The 23,430-nt window shown below is 43.1% G+C and overlaps 1 protein-coding gene across 1 annotated transcript in view; it reads left to right on the top strand.

Moving 5' to 3' along the window:
- Window positions 1-23,430, top strand: part of LOC117532351 (D-glutamate cyclase, mitochondrial-like) — a 41,733-nt gene that overhangs the window by 7,856 nt on the left and 10,447 nt on the right. The window contains 14 exon segments of the mRNA XM_034195664.1: window positions 917-1,070; window positions 2,600-2,686; window positions 3,867-4,017; window positions 11,140-11,290; window positions 11,696-11,818; window positions 12,713-12,949; window positions 15,647-15,764; window positions 18,662-18,804; window positions 18,926-19,025; window positions 20,144-20,292; window positions 22,554-22,580; window positions 22,583-22,621; window positions 22,624-22,641; window positions 22,644-22,670. Of these exon segments, the coding sequence (XP_034051555.1) occupies window positions 917-1,070; window positions 2,600-2,686; window positions 3,867-4,017; window positions 11,140-11,290; window positions 11,696-11,818; window positions 12,713-12,949; window positions 15,647-15,764; window positions 18,662-18,804; window positions 18,926-19,025; window positions 20,144-20,292; window positions 22,554-22,580; window positions 22,583-22,621; window positions 22,624-22,641; window positions 22,644-22,670 (1,524 nt within the window).

Here is a 23,430-nt window from a genome sequence, read left to right as displayed (position 1 = left end):
ATTTGCCAGTAACCAAGCTTTCAGTTGTCCTTTGAAAGTACTGAAAGTGGTGCTCTCCCTGATTGTGACTGGGAGGTTGTTCCTAGCTTGCCCACCTTTAATGGATAACATGTCTGCAACATAGTCATGAGAACATTGTCACTTTGGCAACACAAAGTTGCAGAAGTTGTGATCTTGATGATTTTGGGTGGTGGCTTAGTGGTTGGCACTGTTGCCTCATCAGTGAGAATCACATCCTGACTGGTCCTTTCTGTGTGGCCTACTTGCTTTTCCTGCTCTTGTTTAGCTGGACACAGCTGTGGTTGGCATGGAGATCTGGACCACATGCAGCGCTGCGGCATTGGAGACCGTGGCTTTTGAGATGAAAACAAAATAAACACAGTTAACCAACACAGGAGCCGTAAATGGAATTTCTGTGTTTCTGTGGAAACTCTCTTTTTTTTTTGTTAGCTAAAATTAGTCAGAGAGATCAAATTCTCCACTCACTCACTCATCTTCAACCCCTTACTCCAATTGAGGGTCACGGGGTGTGAAGCAGGGTACACCCTGGGCAGGACGCCAGTCTGTCGCAGGGCCACATACAGACAAACACACTCACACTCGCACACACACACACCTATGGAGAGTTTAAAGTTTCCAATCCACCTAACCTTCATGTCTTTGGATGTGGGAGGAAGCTAAGTCTAACCCACGGAAACACGGGGAGAACATGCAAACTCCACACAGAAAGGCCAATCGATCTCATGACCTTCTTGCTGTGAGGCAACAGTCCTAACCACTAAGCCAGTGTGCTGCCCAAAATTCTCCACTATGTACTGGAATTCAATCTTTTTCCTGCCGAATAAATTCATATAATATTAAATATTTTAATACATGCAGTCATACAGTAATAATTGTGTGTCTGTATTTATGACAGGACACCATCAGGCCAGTGTCGTCATTTTACCCCAACATCTGGCCAATGAGTTTGAGGCATTCTGTTGTAGGAATCCCGCCCCTTTGCCACTCCTTTATCGCAGTCAGTCAGGACAGACCTCCTGCCCTTTACTTACTCGTCATGTTGACATAAGGTGACACACTCACAACATGACACCATTTGAGAATTTGACCATTTTGAGAATAAGTTAAAACGTTCCTGCATATGGTTGCCTCTACAAAATGCATTGGAAAGATTAATTGTTGAAATAGTATTTCAGAATGTATTTACTGACAAAGTCAAGTCAACCTTGTGCACAATTATTTTTTAATAGAGTATTCTGATGTTGTCATCATTTCTATGCGTATTTTCCAACTCCAAGCTATATAAACCTGAAGGCTTGTTGAATTTAAGCATTACTAACAAGCTAAGTAGAATTTTTATCTTAATTTTACAATTTGGAGTAACTGTAATGGTTAAATGACTTGTTTTGGGGAGATTGGGGCTCTCTCTCCCCCACCAAGGGTCTTGTATGCCGTCAGATCGGTGTGAAAACCACTCCCGTGTAAAACGTGCATTTGGGCGTATTACATTATTTCACACACGTAGATATTAACTGTGCGCGCAAATTATCTCTGTACACACACACTCAAGGAAAAAAGGTGCTGCAAGCGAGAAGGAGCATGTGACCAGCGTGCCCCACCCTCTCAACGTTGATTTCTCGCTCAAAACTAGGGGAGGGTTTTGGTGCTATAGGGGAGGGAACAATGGGTTGGTACTACCTCTGCTGTGATTGGTTGTTTCTGAAGAGCGAGATTTGATTGACAGCCTTCTGACACGGAGGTCCGCTAAAACGAAGGAGACAACACCTTTAACCAATTATCACCTAGTTTCTGCTTAATACTTCACTCCAGTCATCATCTATCTCAGCGGTAGAGCTCTGAAGCTTCTGTACGAGAACAACAGTCATTTCCACGTAACTTCAGCATTATTTCATAATAAATTACAGATTACTGAAAGTTGGCGCGTTTGAGTCTGACTCCCTACACAGAAACCAGTCAAAGGGAATAATGTGGTTATTAACCATCAGGTGACAAAGTCAAACCTCTTAAATCATGTGCAAACCATCACGCCTCCATCTCCTTGAAGAAGACAATGGCATCTCCTTCGTTTTAGCAGATGTCCGTGTCAGAGTGGAGGGCTGTCAGTCAAATCTCTCTCTTCAGAAACAACCAACTAGTACCAACAACCCCTTATTCCCTCCTCCATAGTGCCAAAAAGAGCAGTGACTAACTTAAACAATTTACACTTTAGAAATTAACAATATTATTAATTCATGAAATATGATTTTAAAGATTCATATTTTTCAAAATCTGCGCATGTGTAACTTTTATATTATAATGAAATGTTACATATTTATAGATATAGTTTTGACATTTCTCAGTTATTCATACTATGTTCCTGAGTAGAGTTGTGCATTGTGATGTATTGATATGTTTCTGCTTAACAGCCTCTATGACGTCTATTAAAGTCATGTTCTAGTGTGTAATGGAGTTATTTATTTATTGCTTTGCCTATTTAACATTTTCACCAGACACCGTTTTGCTTAATTTTAACCTACAGTACTTCATATTGCAAAGCTCCATTCAACATATTTGTCGATTAATTTTTCTTTGTCTTCAGGACAGCTAAGTCTCAGTATTGTGTTTTTGAGGAGGGTCGCCTGGTGAAAACAGTCTCCAGTCTGCAGACTTACAACACTGAGAAAAGGTAATAAAAAGGCAGAGTGCTGCATAAAAATATTTTGTAATCTAAAACGTCTGCTACTGTGTAAAGCAGAGGTCTTCAACTCCAGTCTCGGTGTCCGGCAACTTTGATGTGTCACTGCTTCAACGCCTATTCACAGGGAACAGGGAAGAATGTTCCCTGTGAATTTGAAAACCCTGGCAGTAATAAGACTGGATTTGTGTTGAGGACAGACAGACGGATGAACGCAAAGTCTTCGCAATACCTGATGGCCGTATTTTGGCCTCGGGTAATCAAATGAAGAAACTGTGCAATCTGAAATCCTGGAACTCGTGATGAGTCAAACAGGTCAAACCCTGGTCATGATCTGTGCTTGAGTTGAGTGCATTTTAAAGTATGCAGCGACCACAAAAAATGTTTCCAAACAACTGTTAGGAGAGAAACTAGCAGTGGTATAATCACCAGTGAACTTTTGACAGATTGGCCAGGTATCTCCAAAAACACTTGACTTACCCATAATAGTAATAGACGTTAGTCCCACTTCTATGGATGGATGATACAGTGTAAAAATGATTTCATATTTTTAAATACAGTGAGATATGTTCAAGTTTTTTCAGTGGAAGATAATGACTAAGACTGTAGCAAACATGAGGTTATCATAACGTTCTCTGGTTTTCTTTTCTTTTCTTTTTTTTTTACTTTGCATCTCTTCTTCTTTTGGGCTGGTAGCCCTGGATCCATCCCTCTTTGGAAGTGGGAGGAAGCCAAAGCACCCGGAGGGAACACAACCACATAAACATGGGTACAACATGCAAAATTCCACACAGAAAAGACCAGGTCGGATTCAAACCTGGGACCTTCTCAATGTGAGGCAACAGTGATCACCTCTAAGCCACTCCATACTTTACATAAAAAAAGTTGAACTCAAAAGCATCTAAGAAGAGGCGCAAGGTGGAAAAATCCCAGAGTTCCCTTTGATCTTGTGACCTTAAAAGATTACACATTTTGAGAACGTGTGCATCACTTATACGTTGTGCACACAGACATCACTTCCTGTATATAATAATAATAATAATAATTTACATTTTGACTCCAGGAAATCACTGTTTTAACATGCACAGCCAATCACCCAACTCCCATGCCCATTTAGGTGACTTGCAGAGAATTGTGTTTTGTGAGCAGTCTCTTCTATTTGTCCTGTCAGATCTGAAGCAGAGCAGCAGGCTGCGTGTCACGTTCGGTGGTCAGACATGGTGTGTTTCTATCTGGGCTGCAGTTTCGACTCTGACAAACTGAAGGAAGCAGGAGTACCTCTCAGGAACGTGCAGCAGGGTAGAAACGTCAGCATGTACCGGGTATGGAACAAATGCAAACCCTGAATAAATAACCTGTCCTCAGAATGACTCATGAAAATGACAAAGAAGTCTGGGAAAATTCAGCTATTGATCAGAAGTGACCCTCCATTATGTAGCTAAAACGATGGATTAAGTTTGGACTGAGTTGTAGTTGTCACCAGAGGGTGGCAGTAGTGAATACACACATGGGATTCCACAAACTTTCATAACATTGGAAAATAACGGTGGTGCAGTCATTTGATGAAAAGCACTCAGCTTTTCATCAAAACCAGCTTGTCTGTTGACAGCCCCAAACTAGTAACCCCTAAATTTTGTGTGGTTACATAGTCTTAACTCAAGATTCGTAAAGCGATTTGCTGTGCTGCAGCATGCCTTTCTTTTGAAGCTCCATTCTGGCAATAGATTTGTTACACACTTCAAAATGTACTGTAATTTCTGCAGTGTTAATCCAGTGTGGATGTAAATAAGTGCAATTCATTCATTTTCATTTCAGGTATGCTGTAGTAGATGAAAGAAGTAAGTCCTATACAGTCCTTGAGGGCGCTGGTGCTTATCCTGAGATTCCCCAGCATGAAACGGATGAGAGTATATGAATCTCCTTGTACGGGACACCAGTCCATCATGTGTCACTTCCCCAGTCAAGACCAGCAGCCATTTACAGCTGGGTGGAATGAGAGATTGTTGCAGATGAAATTACTTGTCGAAGGACACAGATGGGTAGCATGACCAAGAATTGAGCCAAGGTCTTTTTATGGGTAGACCTTTGCAACTCTCCCACTGATGTACCTGTTCTGACAGGTAAAATGTCAAACTCACTGAGTTTGTCCAGATTTTGAAATTAGAATATCTTGAAAGTTCAGTATTTTTTGTCAATTATTTCAGGATGAAAGATTTTAGCTTACAGTGAGGCGAATAAGTATTTGATCCACTGTCGATTTTGCAAGTTCTCCCACCTACAAAGAATGAAGAGGTCTGTAATTTTTTAACATAGGTTCACTTCAACTGTGAGAGGAAGAATCTAAAAAGAAAATTCAGAAAATCACATTGTATGATTTTTAAATAATTAATTTGCATGTTATTGCATGAAATAAGTATTTGATCACCTACCAACCAGCAAGAATTCTGTCTCTCACAGACCTGTTAGTTTTTCTTCAAGAAGTCCTCTTATTCTGCACTCTTTACCTGTATTAATTGCACCTGTTTAAACTCATTACCTGTATAAAAGACACCTGTCCACACACTCAGTCTATCACACTCCAACCTGTCCACCATGGCCAAGACCAAAGAGCTGTCTAAGGATACCAGGGACAAAACTGTAGACCTGCACAAGGCTGGGATGGACTACAGGACAACAGGCAAGCAGCTCGGTAGAAGACAACAACTGTTCTGATTATTTATTAGAAAGTGGAAGAAACACAAGATGACTGTCAATCTCCCTCGGTCTGGGATTCCATGCAAGATCTCACTTTGTGGGGTAAGGATGATTCTGAGAAAGCTCGGAACTACACAAGAGGACCTGGTCAATGACCTGAAGAGAGCTGGGACCACAGACACAAAGGTTACATTAGTAACACATGATGCTGTCATGGTTTAAAATCCTGCAGGGCAGCAAGGTCCCCCTGCTCAAGCCAGCACATGTCCAGGCCCGTTTGAAGTTCACCAGTGACAAGATGATCCAGAGGAGGCATGGGAGAAGGTCATGTGGTCAGATGAGACCAAAATAGGGCTTTTTGGAATCAACTCCACTTACCATGTTTAGAGGATGAGAACAACCCCAAGCAAACCATCCCAACCGTGAAGCATGGGGTGGAAACGTCATACTCTGGGGGTGCTCTTCTGCAAAGGGGACAGGACGACTGCACCGTATTGAAGGGAGGATGGATGGAGTCATGTATTGCGAGATTTTGGCAGACAACCTCCTTCCCTCAGTAAGAGCATTGAAGATGGGTCATGGCTGGGTCTTCCAGCATGACAATGATCCCAAACACACAGCCAGGGCAACTAAGGAGGAGCTCAGTAAGAAGCATTTCAAGGTCCTGGAGTGGCCGAGCCAGTCTCCAGACCTGAAACAAACTGAAAATCTTTGGAGGGAGCTGAAACTCCAAACCTGAATGATCTGGAGAAGATCTGTATGGAGGAGTGGACCAAAATCCCTGCTGCAGTGTGTGAAAACTTTGTCAAGAACTACAGGAAATGTCTGACCTCTGGAACATTATTCCCTTTGAAGTTTCTGTACCAAATATTAAGGTCTGTTTTTCTATTGGGTCAAATACTTATTTCATGCAATACAATGCAAATTAATTATTTAAAATACAGTGTGATATTCTGAATTTTTTTTTTAGATTCTGTCTCTCACAGTTGAAGTGTACCTATGATAAAAATGACAGATCTCTATGTTGTGTGGGCTGCTGAAGAGGAGGTACTGCTGGCCCACCACCACCAGATGGCACCCTGCTTGAAGTGCGGGCTTCAAGCATGAGAGGGCGTCGGAGCAACAGAGAGTGACAGCTGTCACTCATCATCAGCACCAGCTGTCACTCATCATCCACATCACCATAAAAGCCGGACTGCAACTCCACCTCCCCGCCGAGAAATCAGCTACCGTAAGAGGTAATTTCTCTGCTGACTTAAAACTGTGTCTTAGTCTGAACTCTTTTGCAGCCGTTTTCCTGTGGTGTTTTCCTTATCTGTGGAATTGGCGTTTGGTGTGAACAGCGACGGCTTCGCTTCACACTCCAACCAGATAAGTGGTTAGACAGGAGCTGCACGAGTGTGTGATTGGAGGTGGAGGTGATCCCTCCCAAAAGAACACAGACTGTGGAATTACTGAGTGTGTGAACACACACTCATCTACACTGTTTCTGTTCTCTGCCAGCAGTACCAGGTCTGACAGCTGGAGACGGTGGCCACCTGGGGATCCAGGACTTGGCGGCTCCGGTGTTCTTCAGATCCGTTGGCGGTGAGGGCCGTGTGGGATCCGGCTCGGTTCTGGACGGACGTCTTCTATCCTCAAGCCTGCCCACATGTCACTCTACATATAATTGTCTGTATTACCAAAACTGTATTTGTCTGTATTCCGTTGTGCACTTCACAATATTAAATTGTTACTGTTTGGCTTATCCATTGCCCGTTCATTTAACGCCCCCCTGTTGTGGGTCCGTGTTCCTACACTTTCACACTTTCTTTGTAGGTGGGACAACTTGCAAAATCAACAGTGGATCAAATACTTATTTGCCCCACTGTATATGCAATGAGTCTAGAATATATAAAATTTTCAATTATTAAAATTTTTTTATTGTTACAGCTTTCAGCTAAAAAAAGTATCTTAAAATATTATAATGTTGTTTATGTAGAATAAATACCATGAATTGCTCAGTACTCCTGTTCAGTGCACACAACCACAATCATGGGGATGACTGCTGACTTACCAGTTGTCCATAAGACATTCATTAACAGTCTGCACAATGAGGGTAAGCCACAGAAGGTCACTGCAGAAAAGGTTGGCTGATCACAGAATGCTGTATCAAAGCATGTTCATTGGAAGTTGACTCAAAGGGAAAAGTTTAGTTGGAAAAGATGCACAAGCAACAAAAATTGACTGCAGTCTTGAGAAGATTGTGAAGTGACACCAATTCAACAACTTGGATGAGCTTCACAAGAAATAGACTGAGGCTTGGAGTCAGAGCATCAGGAGCCACCACACACAGACATGTCCAGGAAATGGGCTGCAAGTGCTTCGTATCAAGCTCCTTCTGAACCAGAGACAGTGTCAGAAACATCTTACCTGGACTCGAGGGAAAAAAAAAACTGAACCGCTGCTCAGTGGTGCAAAGATCTCTTGTGCACTTGCAAATTTTGCATTTCATTTTAAGATCAAGGTCCTAGAGTCTGGAGGATGAGTGGAGAGGCACAGAATCCAAGCTGCTTGAAGTCCAGTGTGAAGTTTCCACAGTCAGTGATGATTTGGGCTGCCATGTTATCTGCTGGTGTTGGTTCGCTGTGTCCAGAGTCAACACACCTGCCTACCAGAAGATTTTTAGAACACTTCATGCTTCCATCTGCTGGCCAGTTTTATGGAGATTCTGAGTTTCTGATTAAGCAGGACTTGGCACCTGCTTACAGTGTCAAAAATACTACTAACTGCCTTGCTGACCATGGGACTGCTAAACTTGATTGGCCAGCTGGTTCGCCTCACCTAAACGTCATAAAGAATCTATTGTATATTTTAAAGAGGAAGATGGGAGACTCCAGACTACAGACAAGCTGAAGGTGGCTATTAAAGGCCCCTTCACACAGTGCAAAGTTTGGTCGAATATGGCGAAACAGCACAAAACAGTTTGAATTAGCACACCACAAAACGTGCCAATGGGGCAGGCATGCACGATCCGGGTGTGAGGGATCATGCACGCGACAGTGTCTTTCAGCAGGAGCACAGTGCGAGGTGCACCACATCACACTGCTGATTGGAATAAATAAAACATAAAAACCAGCTGGTACCTGTGGAATCACATCGTGTGCTGCTAATTGGAATAAATAAATAAATAAAAAACATACCACCCACGGGATTCGTACCTGCAACTTTACTGATTGCCAGCCCGAAACTTTACCACTGAGCTACCATCACTGGCCTGCAAACGGTGTGGGGAAAATGCCTGAAATCAACAAAGAGATGGACGTATTTAAAAAAAAAAAAAAGAAACTAGACACCATAAAAAACACAGCATTTTATGTATTCCCCACCCCCCGTCTGCATATATAGTAATGGTAAATGCCACACTGGTAGAACCATTTATATACATGAATACACATATATGAAATTTGTTCTTGCAAGACGATAGTATGTCGTCATGAGGTGAACGTGGTGTGCGTGTGTGATCCCCATCTGCCCTTCCCAATCAGCCTGCAACATCCTACTCAAAGCCAACAGACAACTTCTATCAGGAAGGGCAGACCATCAAAACAACATGAAGACATATAAGAGCGAAACACAAGTGACAACAGCAACAACCGTGAAATGATGAAAAGTGAGACACCAAGGAGACGGGACCCCAACCGTACAACATAGCAGGACAAACAACCACACATGAACAAGCAGTGACAGCAACAGTCTGTTGTCTAGTTAGTGAGCATCCATACCCTAACCTAGGACACCAGAGTCTTGAGAGCACCCAAAACCGAATTTTGGTGACGGCCACAAACACCTAACCATCCACACACAGAGACCCAAATCACAGCTCAATATCTGATCACTACTGTGGCTGGTGTTTTGGGCCAAGACAAAAGTACAGAACCTTACCACATGACGTGGACCACTCTGGCATGTCAGAAGCCATACGGCCGACTGCACGCAACAGACGGAAATGCGTCTAGGACACAGAGCCCCAGGAAAAACGAGAAAAGGAACAGTGGAAGGGCACAGGGGCCAGGAAGGGCACCCACCAGAGCCAAGGGGGCAGCCCGATGAACCACCTTGGGAGCGGCCCAAGTGGCACAAGAATGCACCTCCACACTACTCCTCCCCCTCACGGAGACACAGGAAGCAACCCCACACACCAGGGGAGGCACAGAGGACACCGGCATAGGCCCAAAAAAGGTGGCACCCCAGAACCACACCACCCTGGCCACCGCCCCAAAAGGGAGGATCGAGCGGTGGCGGGAATGAGGGCGAAGGAGCCAGTACGACCCAACCCAAAGCCCGGGCAGGGACCAGCGAGCCTGACCAGCATTTTATATTGAATCCCTCTTATCAAGCGAGCAATACAAATAGGAGCCGTCTGTTCCTCTGTAGATGACCCATGGTCACAGACATACAGTCATGAAATGACATGAATGAGAAGCAGTTCGCTCATGTCCACATCTGCTGGTGCGTGTCCAGCTGGCTTGCACGCACGTCCTTCCTGATACATGTGTCTTCTGGATGGCGCGTCAGAACTGACACCGCGTCATATGGAACAGAGCTCATGTGGGTGACATGAAAGTCAGGTCGCCCGCTGTGTGTTCTGATCTGACGGTTCATTTCAGCCTGGGGGCAGCCTGTCAATGGGCTGCAGCGAGGGAGTGCGCACACGCTGCAGCCCACAGTATATATCATCACAGCGATATATGTTTTTATTTATGTCCACGTGATGACAGCAAACGGACACACGCGCATCACAGTGGGCAGTTGTTACTCCATGTTTGTCCAAACACAGTACGTGCTGTCCAGCTGGGATATCCAGAATGGCAATGCTCCACAGTGGGCAACTACACCTGTCCGTTCAGTGCACACACCAAAGCCACACTTGTGGTGAACTTACACAAATTTCCCTGCCAGCACGACAGTGATTGTCTGCAGACTGTTGTCGTGCCAAGAATGTGAATTGCCACACATTTTCTAAGTACCAAATGAGCGGTGTTAGATGTTCGTGCATGGCAGTTGCAATTTGGGCCGACACCTGCCGCGAGAGGGATCGATGAGTTCGCACAGTGCACACTCTGTCTTTCAGCTGCTGGTGTGCGCAGATAATTGTAACGACAGGTGTACGAGGCATTCGAGGCAGGGACGATTTTACATGTTTTGCACATGATTCCTGCTTCATGCACATTTCGACCAAACTAAAGAAAGAAAAGAAACCCTAAAGAAACCTGGGCTTCTAGAACACCTCACCAGTGTCACAGACTGATCACCTTCATGCCACACCACACTGATGCAGTAATTCATGCAAAAGTAGCCCCAACGAAGTATCGAGTGCATAAATCAGCATACTTTTCAGATGTTTAACATTTGAGTTTTATAAAAAAAAATTTAATGACCTTATCAAATATTCTTATATTTTGAGATGTGCATATTCTATTTCTGGGAGCTGTAGGCTGTAATTATCAAAATGAAAATGAAGAATAAGAATTTAGAAAAAATTTAGTTTCTGAAATACCTAACAAACTATTGAACTTTTTCCACAATATTGTAATTTTTGAGATGCACTGGTATAGTCTTGACTGGATTTGCAATTGAGTATTTGTTTTTCCTAAAATGCACATTTGTTTGGTACATTGTGAAACAGATGCACTGTTGAAATATTGTGAAAGCAGAACCCTGTTCATGTTGTGCGCGCGCGCGTGTGTGTGTGTGTTTGTGTGTGTCAGACTACAGTTCCTTGTATCTCAGTAGGAGTGTTCAGCTGCCCTCTAGTGGTCAATATGGGACCTGTTCCAGTTGATAGTTTGGAAACAGCTGCACAAGTTACTCACCTCCTACCTCTATCACATGGAGCACCTATCCATATTGGAGACCCTGGTAATTTGTGTGTGTGTGTGGGGGGGGGGGGGGGGGGGGGTGTTCACATTTTAAGTTCTCATAAAACAACATATTTCTTGCAAATATACAGCTCTGGCAATGCCAAAAATTGACAATCACCAAATTTTGAATTGGAGAATGATAAAACCACAGTCCACTCAAATTTTTTTTTTTTTTTTTTTTGCTGTAATTCACTGTGTTACTTTCAGTCCTGGATGAGTCCACCTTACCTCAGTTGGATTTGGTACAAAGCCAAGCTGAGTCGATCAATTTACACTACAGTATTTTACACAGAACCATGCTTGGTCAAAACCCATTCCTTAGTTCTCGTGGGAATAAACACAGATTAGTGTGGCCACCTTAGTTCAGCCGTGGAGTGGACTATTTAGGGAGCTGTGTCTGTAGCTCTTCTAGGAATACAGGACCTGTCCAGACCAGACTATGGGGATCCAGTAAACCTGCATCCTGGTGATGTTCCAGTCTTTTGGGCTTGTGGTGTGACCGCTATAGAGGCAGTACTCTGCAGCAGTGAGTAACATTATTGGTTACTTTAGCAAACACATCATAACCATCGCAAGTAGGAAATATTTGTGCATTCAGACTGGTTTGGAATTTGAGCTGGATGTTCTTCTTGACAGGTTCTCATCAGCTTTTATATGGTGTTCAGGAGTTGTTTGATGTTAATAATAGACCAAAACTTCCAAACCTCCCTGAATTTGGATAACATCATTACAGTTTTTGTAGTACATCATATTTTGATCCACTTGGATTGTTTTAACTGGGGATGATGATGTAATGCTTGATTTGCTGTAAACATGAACTCGTATATCAAATTCAGACTGTGCGTGTAATGACTGTTGTACAATTGGAGACCTCTGAGCAGAAAACAACACAGGTGAGAGTTCATACAGGCTTTACTTTCAGCTTGCAAGCCGTTTACCGAAGGCATTTAGCAGTTAGCACATAACAATGTCCAGGCAGGAACAACTGGGGACAGTCAGTAACACAAGTGTGGGTTCAGGACACAGTTAATGAGTTCAGTCAGTAAACTGTAAGGGCAGCAACAAGAAGGTAATCCAGGGGCATTAGTAGGTCAGTAAGCAGTTAAACATATAACGTAAGAAGTCCAAGAGATGAAGAAACAGGCAGGCATGGGGTTGGTAGCTAGACATTAGGACACTGGACATAGAAAGTTGGAAGATGGACAAGACAGTCTGGTGCTGGAATGAGGGAATTGTGATGGTTAAATCATGTTTAAACCAATTAATCTGGAAATAAGTATACAAATGAAACTGGAAGCCAAGTGCCCTGGAAGAAAAGCAAATGTCATCCACTAGGAGCAGGACCATCACACTAAAAACACAAGGAGAATAACATGATGAGACATCATGAGACCTACATTCATATTTTCTCTGTCTTCAGAGTCATCTTTGGCATTTACTCACTCACCTGGCTATACGTTCCCAACTGACAACCCAGAGTCCTCGCCTTCGTCTATATCATTCTCCGAATGTGGGGCCCCTCCCACCGTGAATTGCAATTCTGACCTTATCCCGCTGTGCTTCCTGGTGTCTCACAATCCTTTGATGTACAGCCTGGCATCTCAGAAGGCAGTTGCAAAGATCAGACAGTTGGAGACCATCATTGGAGAGGACCCAGGTAAATCTCATTTCTCCATCCCAACTCTTTTTGGAAATTTTTTTCTACCTCCTGCTGACCTATGCCTTTGATTCATTCACTGTTGGCATCTATATCCACACAAGATCTGATGGGAAATTATTCACTCTACCCCGATTACGTGCAAAGACTAAAATCAGGACAGTGCTCATCAGGGAGATGCTCATTGCAGATGATGCAGCCCTTGTGGCACACACTGAAGATGCTCTGCAACAGTTATGTGATCAGTTCTCTCATGCCTGTATCCAGTTTGGTCTCACTATCAGCTTAAAAAAGACAAACGCTTGCACGCAAAGTATTCCAGACCCTCCAGTCATCACCATCAAAAATGTTGACTTGGAAGTTGTAAACAACTTCAGGTACCATCAGCAACACACTCTCACTCCGAGTTGAACTCAATCTCAGCAAAGCAAGCAACATCATGTCTGAACTGAGCAAGAGAGATTCAAAGATTCAAGATTCAAAGAAATTTATTGTCATATGCACAGTACAGAAGAACATCTTCCCTGCACAATGAAATGTGGCTACTGCATTTAACCCAATCCTATTTGCCAGTAGGAGCAGAAGTCGCCATTAGGCGCCCGGGGACCAGCTCCAGATGTACATCCCTGCCTTGGTCAACAGCAGGGCTGAGCAAACCAACACCAACCCATAACAACACACACACAACACATAGGCCGGCCCGGTACATAAAACATATATATGAAAGGAAAACACGAGGGAAAAGGAGAAGAAAAAAAATCCTCATAGCTGCTGCATTACACAGCGGCAATGAGGAAAAAAAATCCCCATCAGCACAGAAAAACAATAATCACAGAGACAAAAACAAGGACACAGGACGACAACCGAGATTTGAAAGGACCAGTTTATCAGAACACTCCGGAGGCAGCCTGTTCGGCGCCGTCAACGGCCTTGTCCGATAATCCTGTAGGGGGGAGGGAACAGCCCTGCGCTGAGCAGTCCTGGACAGTTCTAACATTAGTTAACATTAGAGCTGGAGAAGCTGAGGGGAGGGGGGAAGACCAGGGAGCGAGGCTTAAGTGTTGATCTTCTGAGGAGGTTTTTTATCACAGCGACCTTGAAGTGCAGCTGTATTTGGGGAAGCCAGATGAATAGCCAGATTAGCAGACGCCTGAAAGATTCCACAGTTCTGAAAACAGAGTGGCTCTCAATGCATCTGAATGTAGAATGTGGTCTTCACAGACGGTCATAGCGGGTTTCCAGGGCTGCAATCTTGCTCGAGATGTTGTCCAACGCGCGGTTAACCCCCGCCGACTGCGCAGCCACTGCCTTCCCAATCGAATCAATCATATAGGGCAGCCAGGAAGGACCAATCAAAGCTGCTTCCACTTTCTTGATTTTCCGGTAAACCAGCAGAGTGCCCGCACCACACATCAGAAAGCCGGTCACCACCAAGCCGAATATGTACACATCTTCGACGTCCTCCACAGAAAGCATGTAAAGGCACATGACCTGCCATCTCCTCCACGAGTCCATCACGTAACCCATCACATGCGTCCCAGCAGGACAGGTCGGGTCCTCCGCTTCCGAATGTCTTGTAGAAAAAATAGTGTCAATTGCGTTCAGAGACAATTTTAACAGATCCATTTTGTCGTTTCCAGAAGAGCAAAGCTGCAGCCTCACAGACAACACGCCACAGAAGCAGGAAAGATAAGGAGGGAGGGAGAAGAGAAAAGTGCGTCCATCTCGGTCGAGTGCAAGTGTGGGAGAACAAAGCGTGATCAGAAAACACCAAGATCCAGACATGAAGCATGGCCAACTTACATGAAGGAAGAACATCAGCTCAGTTCCTTCCACCTGACATGCCTCAAACGCATCATGGGAATTAAGTAACTGCAGTGCTCATGGTGCACTGCTGCAACGTGTCAAAATATCCAGTTTATTCTCTCTGCTCAGTCAGCGATGCTTATGCTAGCTGGGCCACATTTGCCACATGGAAGATGGAAGGATGCCAAAATGTATTCTGTTTGGACAACTGGCCCAAGGACACCCCCTGCTGAGTTTCAAAGACGCCTGCAAATGGTCCTGAAATCTTGCTATATTTCATTGACAAGCTGGGAAACACTAGCCGTGGACCGCTCTGCCTGGTGGCAGTCAATCTGAGTGGGCACTTCACTCACCGACTCTGAAAGAGCCACAAACACAGAAGACAAAAGAAATGTAAAGACGTCTGCTGCCACTGCTAACAACCCTTCTGCATCAGACTTTATCTGCCCACGCTGCAACAAGGGCTGTCACTCACGGATTGGCCTCTGCAGTCACACAAGAAGGAAAACCTGTAACATCTAACAACCTTAACTCTTTATGTATGGCCTTTCTAGACCGAGCAGCCAAAGATAGAGATAAGTCTGAACTTGTTGCAGGGAGTAATCTTATCATTACATGCATGATGGAAATTCGGAGCAGGTGTGGTTGAAATTACCAGTGGGTTGAAATGAGCTTGTTTGTTACTTTCTTTCCTTTCCAATGCCTCGGCCTGGTGGACACCACAGCCACCGCTTCTTGTTGGCCAATATAAAACCCAGAATAAATTGCAGAAAATCTCAAATCAGTACATTAAGAATATAGGATGCATAAGGATTAAGCAGTGTAACCTCATGTGGATGGCAGTGCCAATCTGATGTGGCGGGATTTCAGATCTCCTCTTTGTATCACCAGGTGAACGAGGGATCAAAGCTTTGTATGTTAAAGATCAGCTGCTGCGCTCCTGTCTGGCTCTATCACACTCTTCCTCTGTTGCCATAACGACAGGATTTCCCACACATTACATGCACAGGTATGTGAGCATTCTGGATACTCACATCCAAAACACTGCACGCTCCAGTGTAATTGCACATTTTCATGTGCAGTGCCATGAAAAATATTTTTTGGCCTTCTTACTGATGTGCTCTGTTGTTGTAATGTTTCACACTCAACTCTCAGATGTTTTCAGAAAAAAGACAGTCTGAGTTAACATAAGATACTTATAGAAAAGAGGCATTTCAATCCTTGCATAATGTAATTGCTCCCCAAATTTATTACAACCCCAGATCACAAAAAGATGGAACAATATAGAAAATAAAAAAAAAGTACAGCTATTCTTACATTTACTTTGACTTTCTTGGTTTGTGTGGTTAACTTAATTTGTTAATTTACACCTATTTCTGCATTTAAAGCCTGCAGCACATTCCAAAGAAAGTGGAGGCAGGATCAATTTAATCTAAATATAAGGATTAAATCATCACTTTTACAGTCAGTTTTCTTGAGACAAGTCAGAGGCTGGATACATGAACATTTCCAAGTGGGCGTTATTGACATCATGCATTGAGAAATACAGTCTGGTACTGTCTGTTAAATCTGTATCAAGTAGACATTTCTCAAAAATGGATTGACCATGCTGGAAAGAGACGAGTGAGGGAAGCCACAAAGACACCTAGACAGCTCTGCTGCAGTTATAGGCTTCTGCGGTTGTGATTTGATAAACTGCAACATTTGCCTGTTGCATCACCAATTACACAGCTTCAAGATGAAGACCGCGTCATCACGAAGCTGTGTAACTGGTGATAGATCAGGATTTTCTGCAAGAGAACGTGAGCTTTCAGTTGCCACTTTCTAGAAGGTACATGAGAAAATTGAGCCTAGATTTGATCTTTTTCCTGTTTTGCAATCCACTTCTATTCCACACCAACATGAAGCTGTGAATGGGGAAGGAACAGACAAATGTTTCACCATTCCCAGTTTCTACTGCCACAGAAGCCTATAATTCTTTCAGAGCTGTCTTGGGGGTCTTGCTGTCTTCCTTCACTCGCCTCCTTTCAGCATGGTCACTCAGTTTTTGTGAACTGCCTGCTTGACACAGACTTACCACACAGCACCATAGCGTTTGTATTTCTTATTGATTGATGTGAATGAAGTCCACAACATATTCTGAGACTTGAAATTGTTCATGTGTTCATCCCCTGACTTGTTTCAAGAAAACTGGCTGTAAAAGTGATGATTTAATCTTGATAATTTGAATACATTGCCTGTGTCCCTGGCTCTGGGTGTGAAGGGACTGTCTTGGATGAGATGTCTCTTCAACATTGCGTTGTGGTCTGGGACAGTGCCTAAGGAGTGGCAAACTGGGGTGGTGGTCCCTATATTTTAAAAAGGGGACCAGAGAGTGTGTGCCAGCTACAGGGGCATCACACTACTCAGCCTCCCTGGTAAAGTCTACTCCAGGGTGCTGGAAAGGAGGGTTCAGCCGATAGTCGAATCTCTGATTGAAGAGGAACAATGCAGGTTCTGTCCTGGTTGTGGAGCAACAAACCAGCTCTTCACTCTCACAAGGATCCTGGAGGGGGCTTGGGAGTATGCCCATCCAGTCTACATGTATTTTGTGGACTTGGAGAAGACGTATAATCGGGTACCCTGGGAGATACTGTGGGAAATGCTGCAGGAGAATGAGGGGGTCCCTTCTCAGGGCCGTCCAATCTCTGTACTCACAAAGTGAGAGCTGTGTTCAGGTGCTCGGCAGTAAGTTGGACTTGTTTCCGGTGGGGGCTAGCCTCCGCCAGGGCTGCGCCTTGTTACCAATCCTGACCTCCAGCACTCACTGGATCGGTTCGCAGCCGAGTGTGAAGTGGCTGGGATGAGGATCAGCACATCTATATCTGAGACAATGGTTCTCAGCAGGAAACCGATGGATTGCCTACTCTGGGTAGGGAATGAGGTCTTGCCCTAAGTGAAGGAGCTCAAGTACCTCAGGGTACTTCACTTGTTTACAAGTGAAGGGACAATGGAGCTTGAGATTGACCTAAGAATCAGTGCAGCAGCGGTGATGTTGCGTTTGCTTAACCGTACTGTTGTGAAGAAAAGGGAGCTGAGCCAAAAGGCGAAGCTCTCGATCTACTGGTCAGTCTTTGTTCTCACTCTCACCTATGGTCATGAGGGTTGGGTCATGACCAAAAGAACTAGATCACAGGTACAAGCGGCCAAAATGGGTTTCCTTAGGAGGGTGGCTGGTGTCTCCCTTAAGCCCTTTCACACCGGCCAACATAGAGTTGCATCATCCGGCATCCTGACGACGCCACGTTTATGCAGCCTAACACCACAGTACTCTGAGGGACGCAAAGGACAACGCTAAATGGACGCAGCAAAATTAAACATGTTTAATTTTTTAAACATGCTTAATTTTTTCTGCGGATTTTCGGCGTAGAGCACTGGATACAGAAAAGAAGTAGTTTTCACGCAGGTTAAGGCAACATAACGGTACTTAAACGTGACTGGATGCCACACCCACACAATACCACGCTACCCGATGGCAATTTATCATTCCTGCTGTGCTCCATTGTTGCTGAGCTATAAATCACACAGTATTGTTGCTGAACCTTTTATACCGTAACACAGTGCAGTAAAACTAGACCGCTCAAAGAGCACATGTGAACAATTAAAAGAAAAAAATGCTCATTACAGCCTGGCTGCAGCTCCTCGGTGCTCTCACCTCAAGTTGATTGTGTTAAATAAAATCCATTAACTCCTGCTCACAGACCAATCGCCAGCGACTGGACATGTCCACACATCCAGTATAACTCCTCGCGGAGGACATCTCCACGTCCATTCATGGACTGGTCACGCATGTAAAATATATCCTGTTATAATGTTAATGGTTTTTCAGAGACCTAAGGAGTTGTGATGATCTCTATTTCCTTTAAGCCCTCCTGATGAGACAGATGGCCCGCCTGGAGCCATTGCCATGGCAACCATGTTGCTGTCGCTTGGGAAACAGGTGACAATAATTACTGACAAGCGGGCGCTGGAGATGAATCGGGCTCTTATCGAGGAAGCTGTGAAGACAGGTGGGAAACAGTATGCGTCATCATGTCTTCAGTGACCATAACTCTAGTTCGTTATGTAAATTGTTGTTACCGTCAAAGAGAAAAAGCTCATTTTATAATCCCTCTCTCATCGCACCTTCAGGTGTGCTAAAAACTGAAATCCCACTGGTTACCTTTGAAGACAGCGGTCCAAACGCTGCTCTGCACTTCCTGTGCCACAACGGAGATCCCAGAAAACCTCGGTTAGCTGGCACGCATCAAACAGACGACACATTACCTCAGTAAACTAGAGCTGATTAGAAGACTTGTTACTAAACTTTATTAAAAAAATGCACCAGAATGTTCAAATTAGGGTGACAAATTGCTTTTAAATGTAACAATTTTTTTTTTATTGTGGTCTGAATTGATAGGTTATTCTATTAATGACCCCAGCTGAGCTCAGTCTGATTATCTGTAAAACACTGATGGGCAGATTGTGATGAAGTTTTGTCCTATTCTCAATCCCAATTAATCAATCGGTTCAATCACCGATTGAGTGACCGGGTATTAATCTCACAACACAGAATGAACAAATATCACACCATTCTGTGTGAAAAGAGGTAACAGGATACAAATAACTGCTCTCCAACTTCAACGATTGATTCATTTTGTGTTATTTGTTGGAGTCTTTGTTTCTGTCCGTTTGATGGACAGTGATTGCACATTCAGTTTTGCAGTTTTTGGTCAAAATGTTCTAATTTGCTGTCTCACAGGGGCACTGTAATAACAACATCTGCCAACATTCCATTGGTTTCCTGCTTTTTCGCGAATTTTCCAGAGAAAATAGTTGTTGGCAGCTGCGTTATTGTTTCAAGTTTCATTTAGACCACATTTAAGTCTTTGGACTTTTTTTCTTGCTCTTAAATGTAAGAAGACACTCTTTACACAGGGTAAGTGTTTACATACAGCCAAAGATTTCCTAGTTAACCCCAAATCATGCCAGTCAATCATACAGAAGCTTTTGAAAGTCATTCCTTCATTTGTTGGAATCTTAAAGAGCCATTCGTCTTGGTGCATGTGCATTGACCCAATGAAAATCTGACATAATGAAAATTCACTGAAATAAAATTAACGTATTGTAACTATTATTTTTGAAACAACATTATATGAAAATAAAGTAGACTTACTAACTTAACACACATTGCTTGACAAAATATTCCATTTTGTGTCTAAATGAGGAAAACTAAGTTTTTAGTCGAGGTGTAAACATATAAATTCATATTTAAATAATTTAATTTGATTAAGTTCATAAAAAAGAGCATTTGTCCTTTAGTTCATCTAAAGCAGCTGACAGTACTGTTATTGGGAGGTTTAATAACAGGTATGACCACCTTGTGGCGATAGAGCGCAGTGGACAGGCAGAAGATGGAAATTACTACAACATGAGGGCGGTAAATGTGAAACATCTGGTGGATCCCATTGATGACGTGTTTATTGCTGCTTTGGATATCCCTGGAATCACCACAACCGGTCAGTGACACTGACTCACCTCACGTATGTGTTAGCAAGGTTGAGCTACAAATACACACATTCTATTGCTTTATTTTATTAATATTGATTTTTTCTTGCCGTGTTTTGATTATTGTTCGAGTCACGTCAGGGATTGACATTGCATATTTTATTTCCTCTGTCTGTAATCATTCACTTGGTCACAATTTTGCATTATCCAGTGAGCATTTATTAACAGAATGCTTATTTCTAAGTCAGCTACATATTAAGATAACTAGCTAGTGTGGCTTCTAGGCAGATGTATAAATAACAGTACACAAAAAGTGGATTTGTGTTATCCATTGCCTTTAAACTCTAGTGAGTCTTATAAGAACACTTTAAATGATAAATGGAGTGAATTTATGATCACCACTTTTCCACTGGAAGCAGACATCCAAAGTACTTTTACAATGGTGCCTCACATTCACCTATTCCCTCTGACTCTCACTCACTCACACACACCAGCATACTGCCAAGCATGTGCTCAACTGCACACAAACAAATGATCCAGATATGTGAGCAAAATGAGTGAGCCATTAAATCAAATGGATTATGTATATTAACTTTTGTCAGTGATAGGTCAAAGTAGACCAGACTGTCATGGTTCAGTGGTGGAGCCAGGAACAGAGTCAGACAGTAACCCACACATGCAGAGCAGCCAGGACAACAGGATGGAGAAAAAGACAGTTTATTTGACACCAGTGTAAATACAGATTACAGTGCAGACAAACGTCAAGGCTGCGTTCTTGGTCAGGAGTGCAGAGGAACTTAGGGCTTCTTTTACTTAAGGTGCAGTCAACAACTCAGGCAACTCAGACCAAACTCAGGTGCAAACAGGAACTCCAGAATTGTCTTAGTATCAGTGCTGACAAAACTCAGGTTACTTCTTATGCATATAAACTCAGATATTTTCTTTAATATCAGTGCAGGGACAACTTCAAGATTCTATCTCTTAGAAGTGCGGAGTAACTTATGAATCTTATTTGAGCGGGTGCAGAAAAACTCTTTCCCTTAATCTCAGTGCAGAATACCTCAAGTAAATAAGTAAGTGCAGATGAAAACTCAAATATTGTCTCTTGGTATCGGTGCAATATCAGTGCAGAATAACTCAGGTACTTCTTTCCAGTGCAGACAAAACTCAAAGCAAGATAATTCTTTCAAGGCAGACAAAAACTCAAAGCAGAATAATTCTTTCAAGTGCAGACAAAACTCTATCATCTTTTGATATCAGTGCAGACAGGCTGAGGAACTTCCTCTTCAAAAGAATAGTTCATCCAAAACCCAAACACAGACAGCTAGACCTCACTTTCCATGGCCTTTTATTACCAGTAATAAATGAACAATTATATAAAGTGAGTGTACTTGTACTGTCCAGTATTGTTTTTGAAATCGTATGGATCTGTTTTAACAGTGGTTTGTACTTCATTGGGGCCAGAATTTTGTGAAATGAAATGCTGTAATTTGGATAGCCACTGCCAGTTTGAGTATTATATACTTCCACCAAGGGAACAGTATTTTCCTTCTTGCTTGTCATCCGGTGCCACTTATAGAAAAATAATTAATGGCATGGATAGAAATTTCCAAAGTGAGGTGAAGCCAGCCAAGGGGCTTAGGGGATGTAAAGCTTATACTGTATGTGGTGGTTTGCAAAAATTAGTGGAACCATGCAATCTACTTCACTTCTCTTTAATTCAATATTCAGTAATATGCATTGAGTGGTTCCAAATTAATTATGTAGACTGTGGAAAAAACCCCCATGAAAACTGATTTTTATGCCATTCTATTATGACATGAAATGACTAACACAAAAGAGATTCACAAAAATCTCTGTGAAGCAAGCAAGTGTCCCTGTGGGAAACAGCAGGCAGGTTAAGCTGATAAATAGGCAGAGGTCAATACACAGTCCTACCAGCCAGCATTATGGAGATCTGCACACGAGGCTCAAAAAGTACCCGAAGGTTGCATGGGTCGGTAACAGGAAGTCATACACAGAGAAACAACTGGAGAACATTGGCATATAGTGCCCTGGCTATGTATTGTTTGAGTCACTAAACACAGAAATAAGCGTACAGAACAGAAAGGCGATGAAAAGCACATGGAACAGACACGTGAGAGCAAAACAGCACAGGAAGGTGACCAAACATGAATCATGACGTGCATAGATGTGCATAAACTTTACCATTGTTGCTCCCTTCATTGTTCCCTTGGCATGGTTTAGCTGACATTGTCTGTGTGGTCTGTAGGAGTGGGAGATGGTGGTAATGAGCTGGGATTGGTAACCTTAAGGAAAAGGTGAAGAGCTTGATGCCCAATGAAGCCTGATAGCCTGTGATTTCCAGCTGACTATGCCATTACTGCTGGTAAAACTTATATCAACAACGTATTGTGGGTCAAGTTTTTCCTGTATGTGGTAGAAGGAATTGCTCAGCTACTGCACATTGAACTATTTTCCGACATGCAAAGGTGGGATAACGTCAGGCTTGATAACTGGTTCGTGGATGAAAATTAACCAGAAACTTTATATTTTTTATGTTCTGGAACAGAACCATTTATTTAAAATAATGGTAACCGGTAATACCGTTATTTATTTCATTCCTTGAAAAGATTTCAGTGTATAATGGTCCGGTGAGAACGTTCGGACTCTATTAATGCTCTACACTCAAACAGTTGTGTTGAGGATGCACCATGTGTCAGTTTGCAAACCACCAGTAAATTTGACAGAAGACCCGGTGAGGTTCTTTTCCACCTATCGGTTATTTTGGATGTTGTTGGTAGGAGAAAGCACTACTGGCCTGTGTTTCACACTAGAAAAGCACTCGGGAGTAGACAAACATCGAGGACTTCTGTCTTTCAATGTCTTAGTTATTGACTTTGAAACATCAACAATGCAATCAAATCCAAGAAGTTTTAACTTTTTTTTCCCCCAACAACCCACAAACAAAACCCCAGACAGCGAAGTTCACTCTCAGTTTCTTCTTCTACACTTCCATTAAGCCCTTTTTGGTGCACACAATGTTGCTCAGCATAACAGCGACACCTGGTGGCTTGTCTGAGAACTGTTACAAACAGATCATGACAGTCGTCGTCTGCTGCAACCATGGACAAAAGTAGAGGAAGCTC

This window comes from Thalassophryne amazonica, chromosome 19 (genome assembly GCF_902500255.1).
Source record: "Thalassophryne amazonica chromosome 19, fThaAma1.1, whole genome shotgun sequence".
Lineage (NCBI taxonomy): Eukaryota > Metazoa > Chordata > Actinopteri > Batrachoidiformes > Batrachoididae > Thalassophryne > Thalassophryne amazonica.
This window is presented reverse-complemented; position numbering and strand designations above follow the sequence as displayed.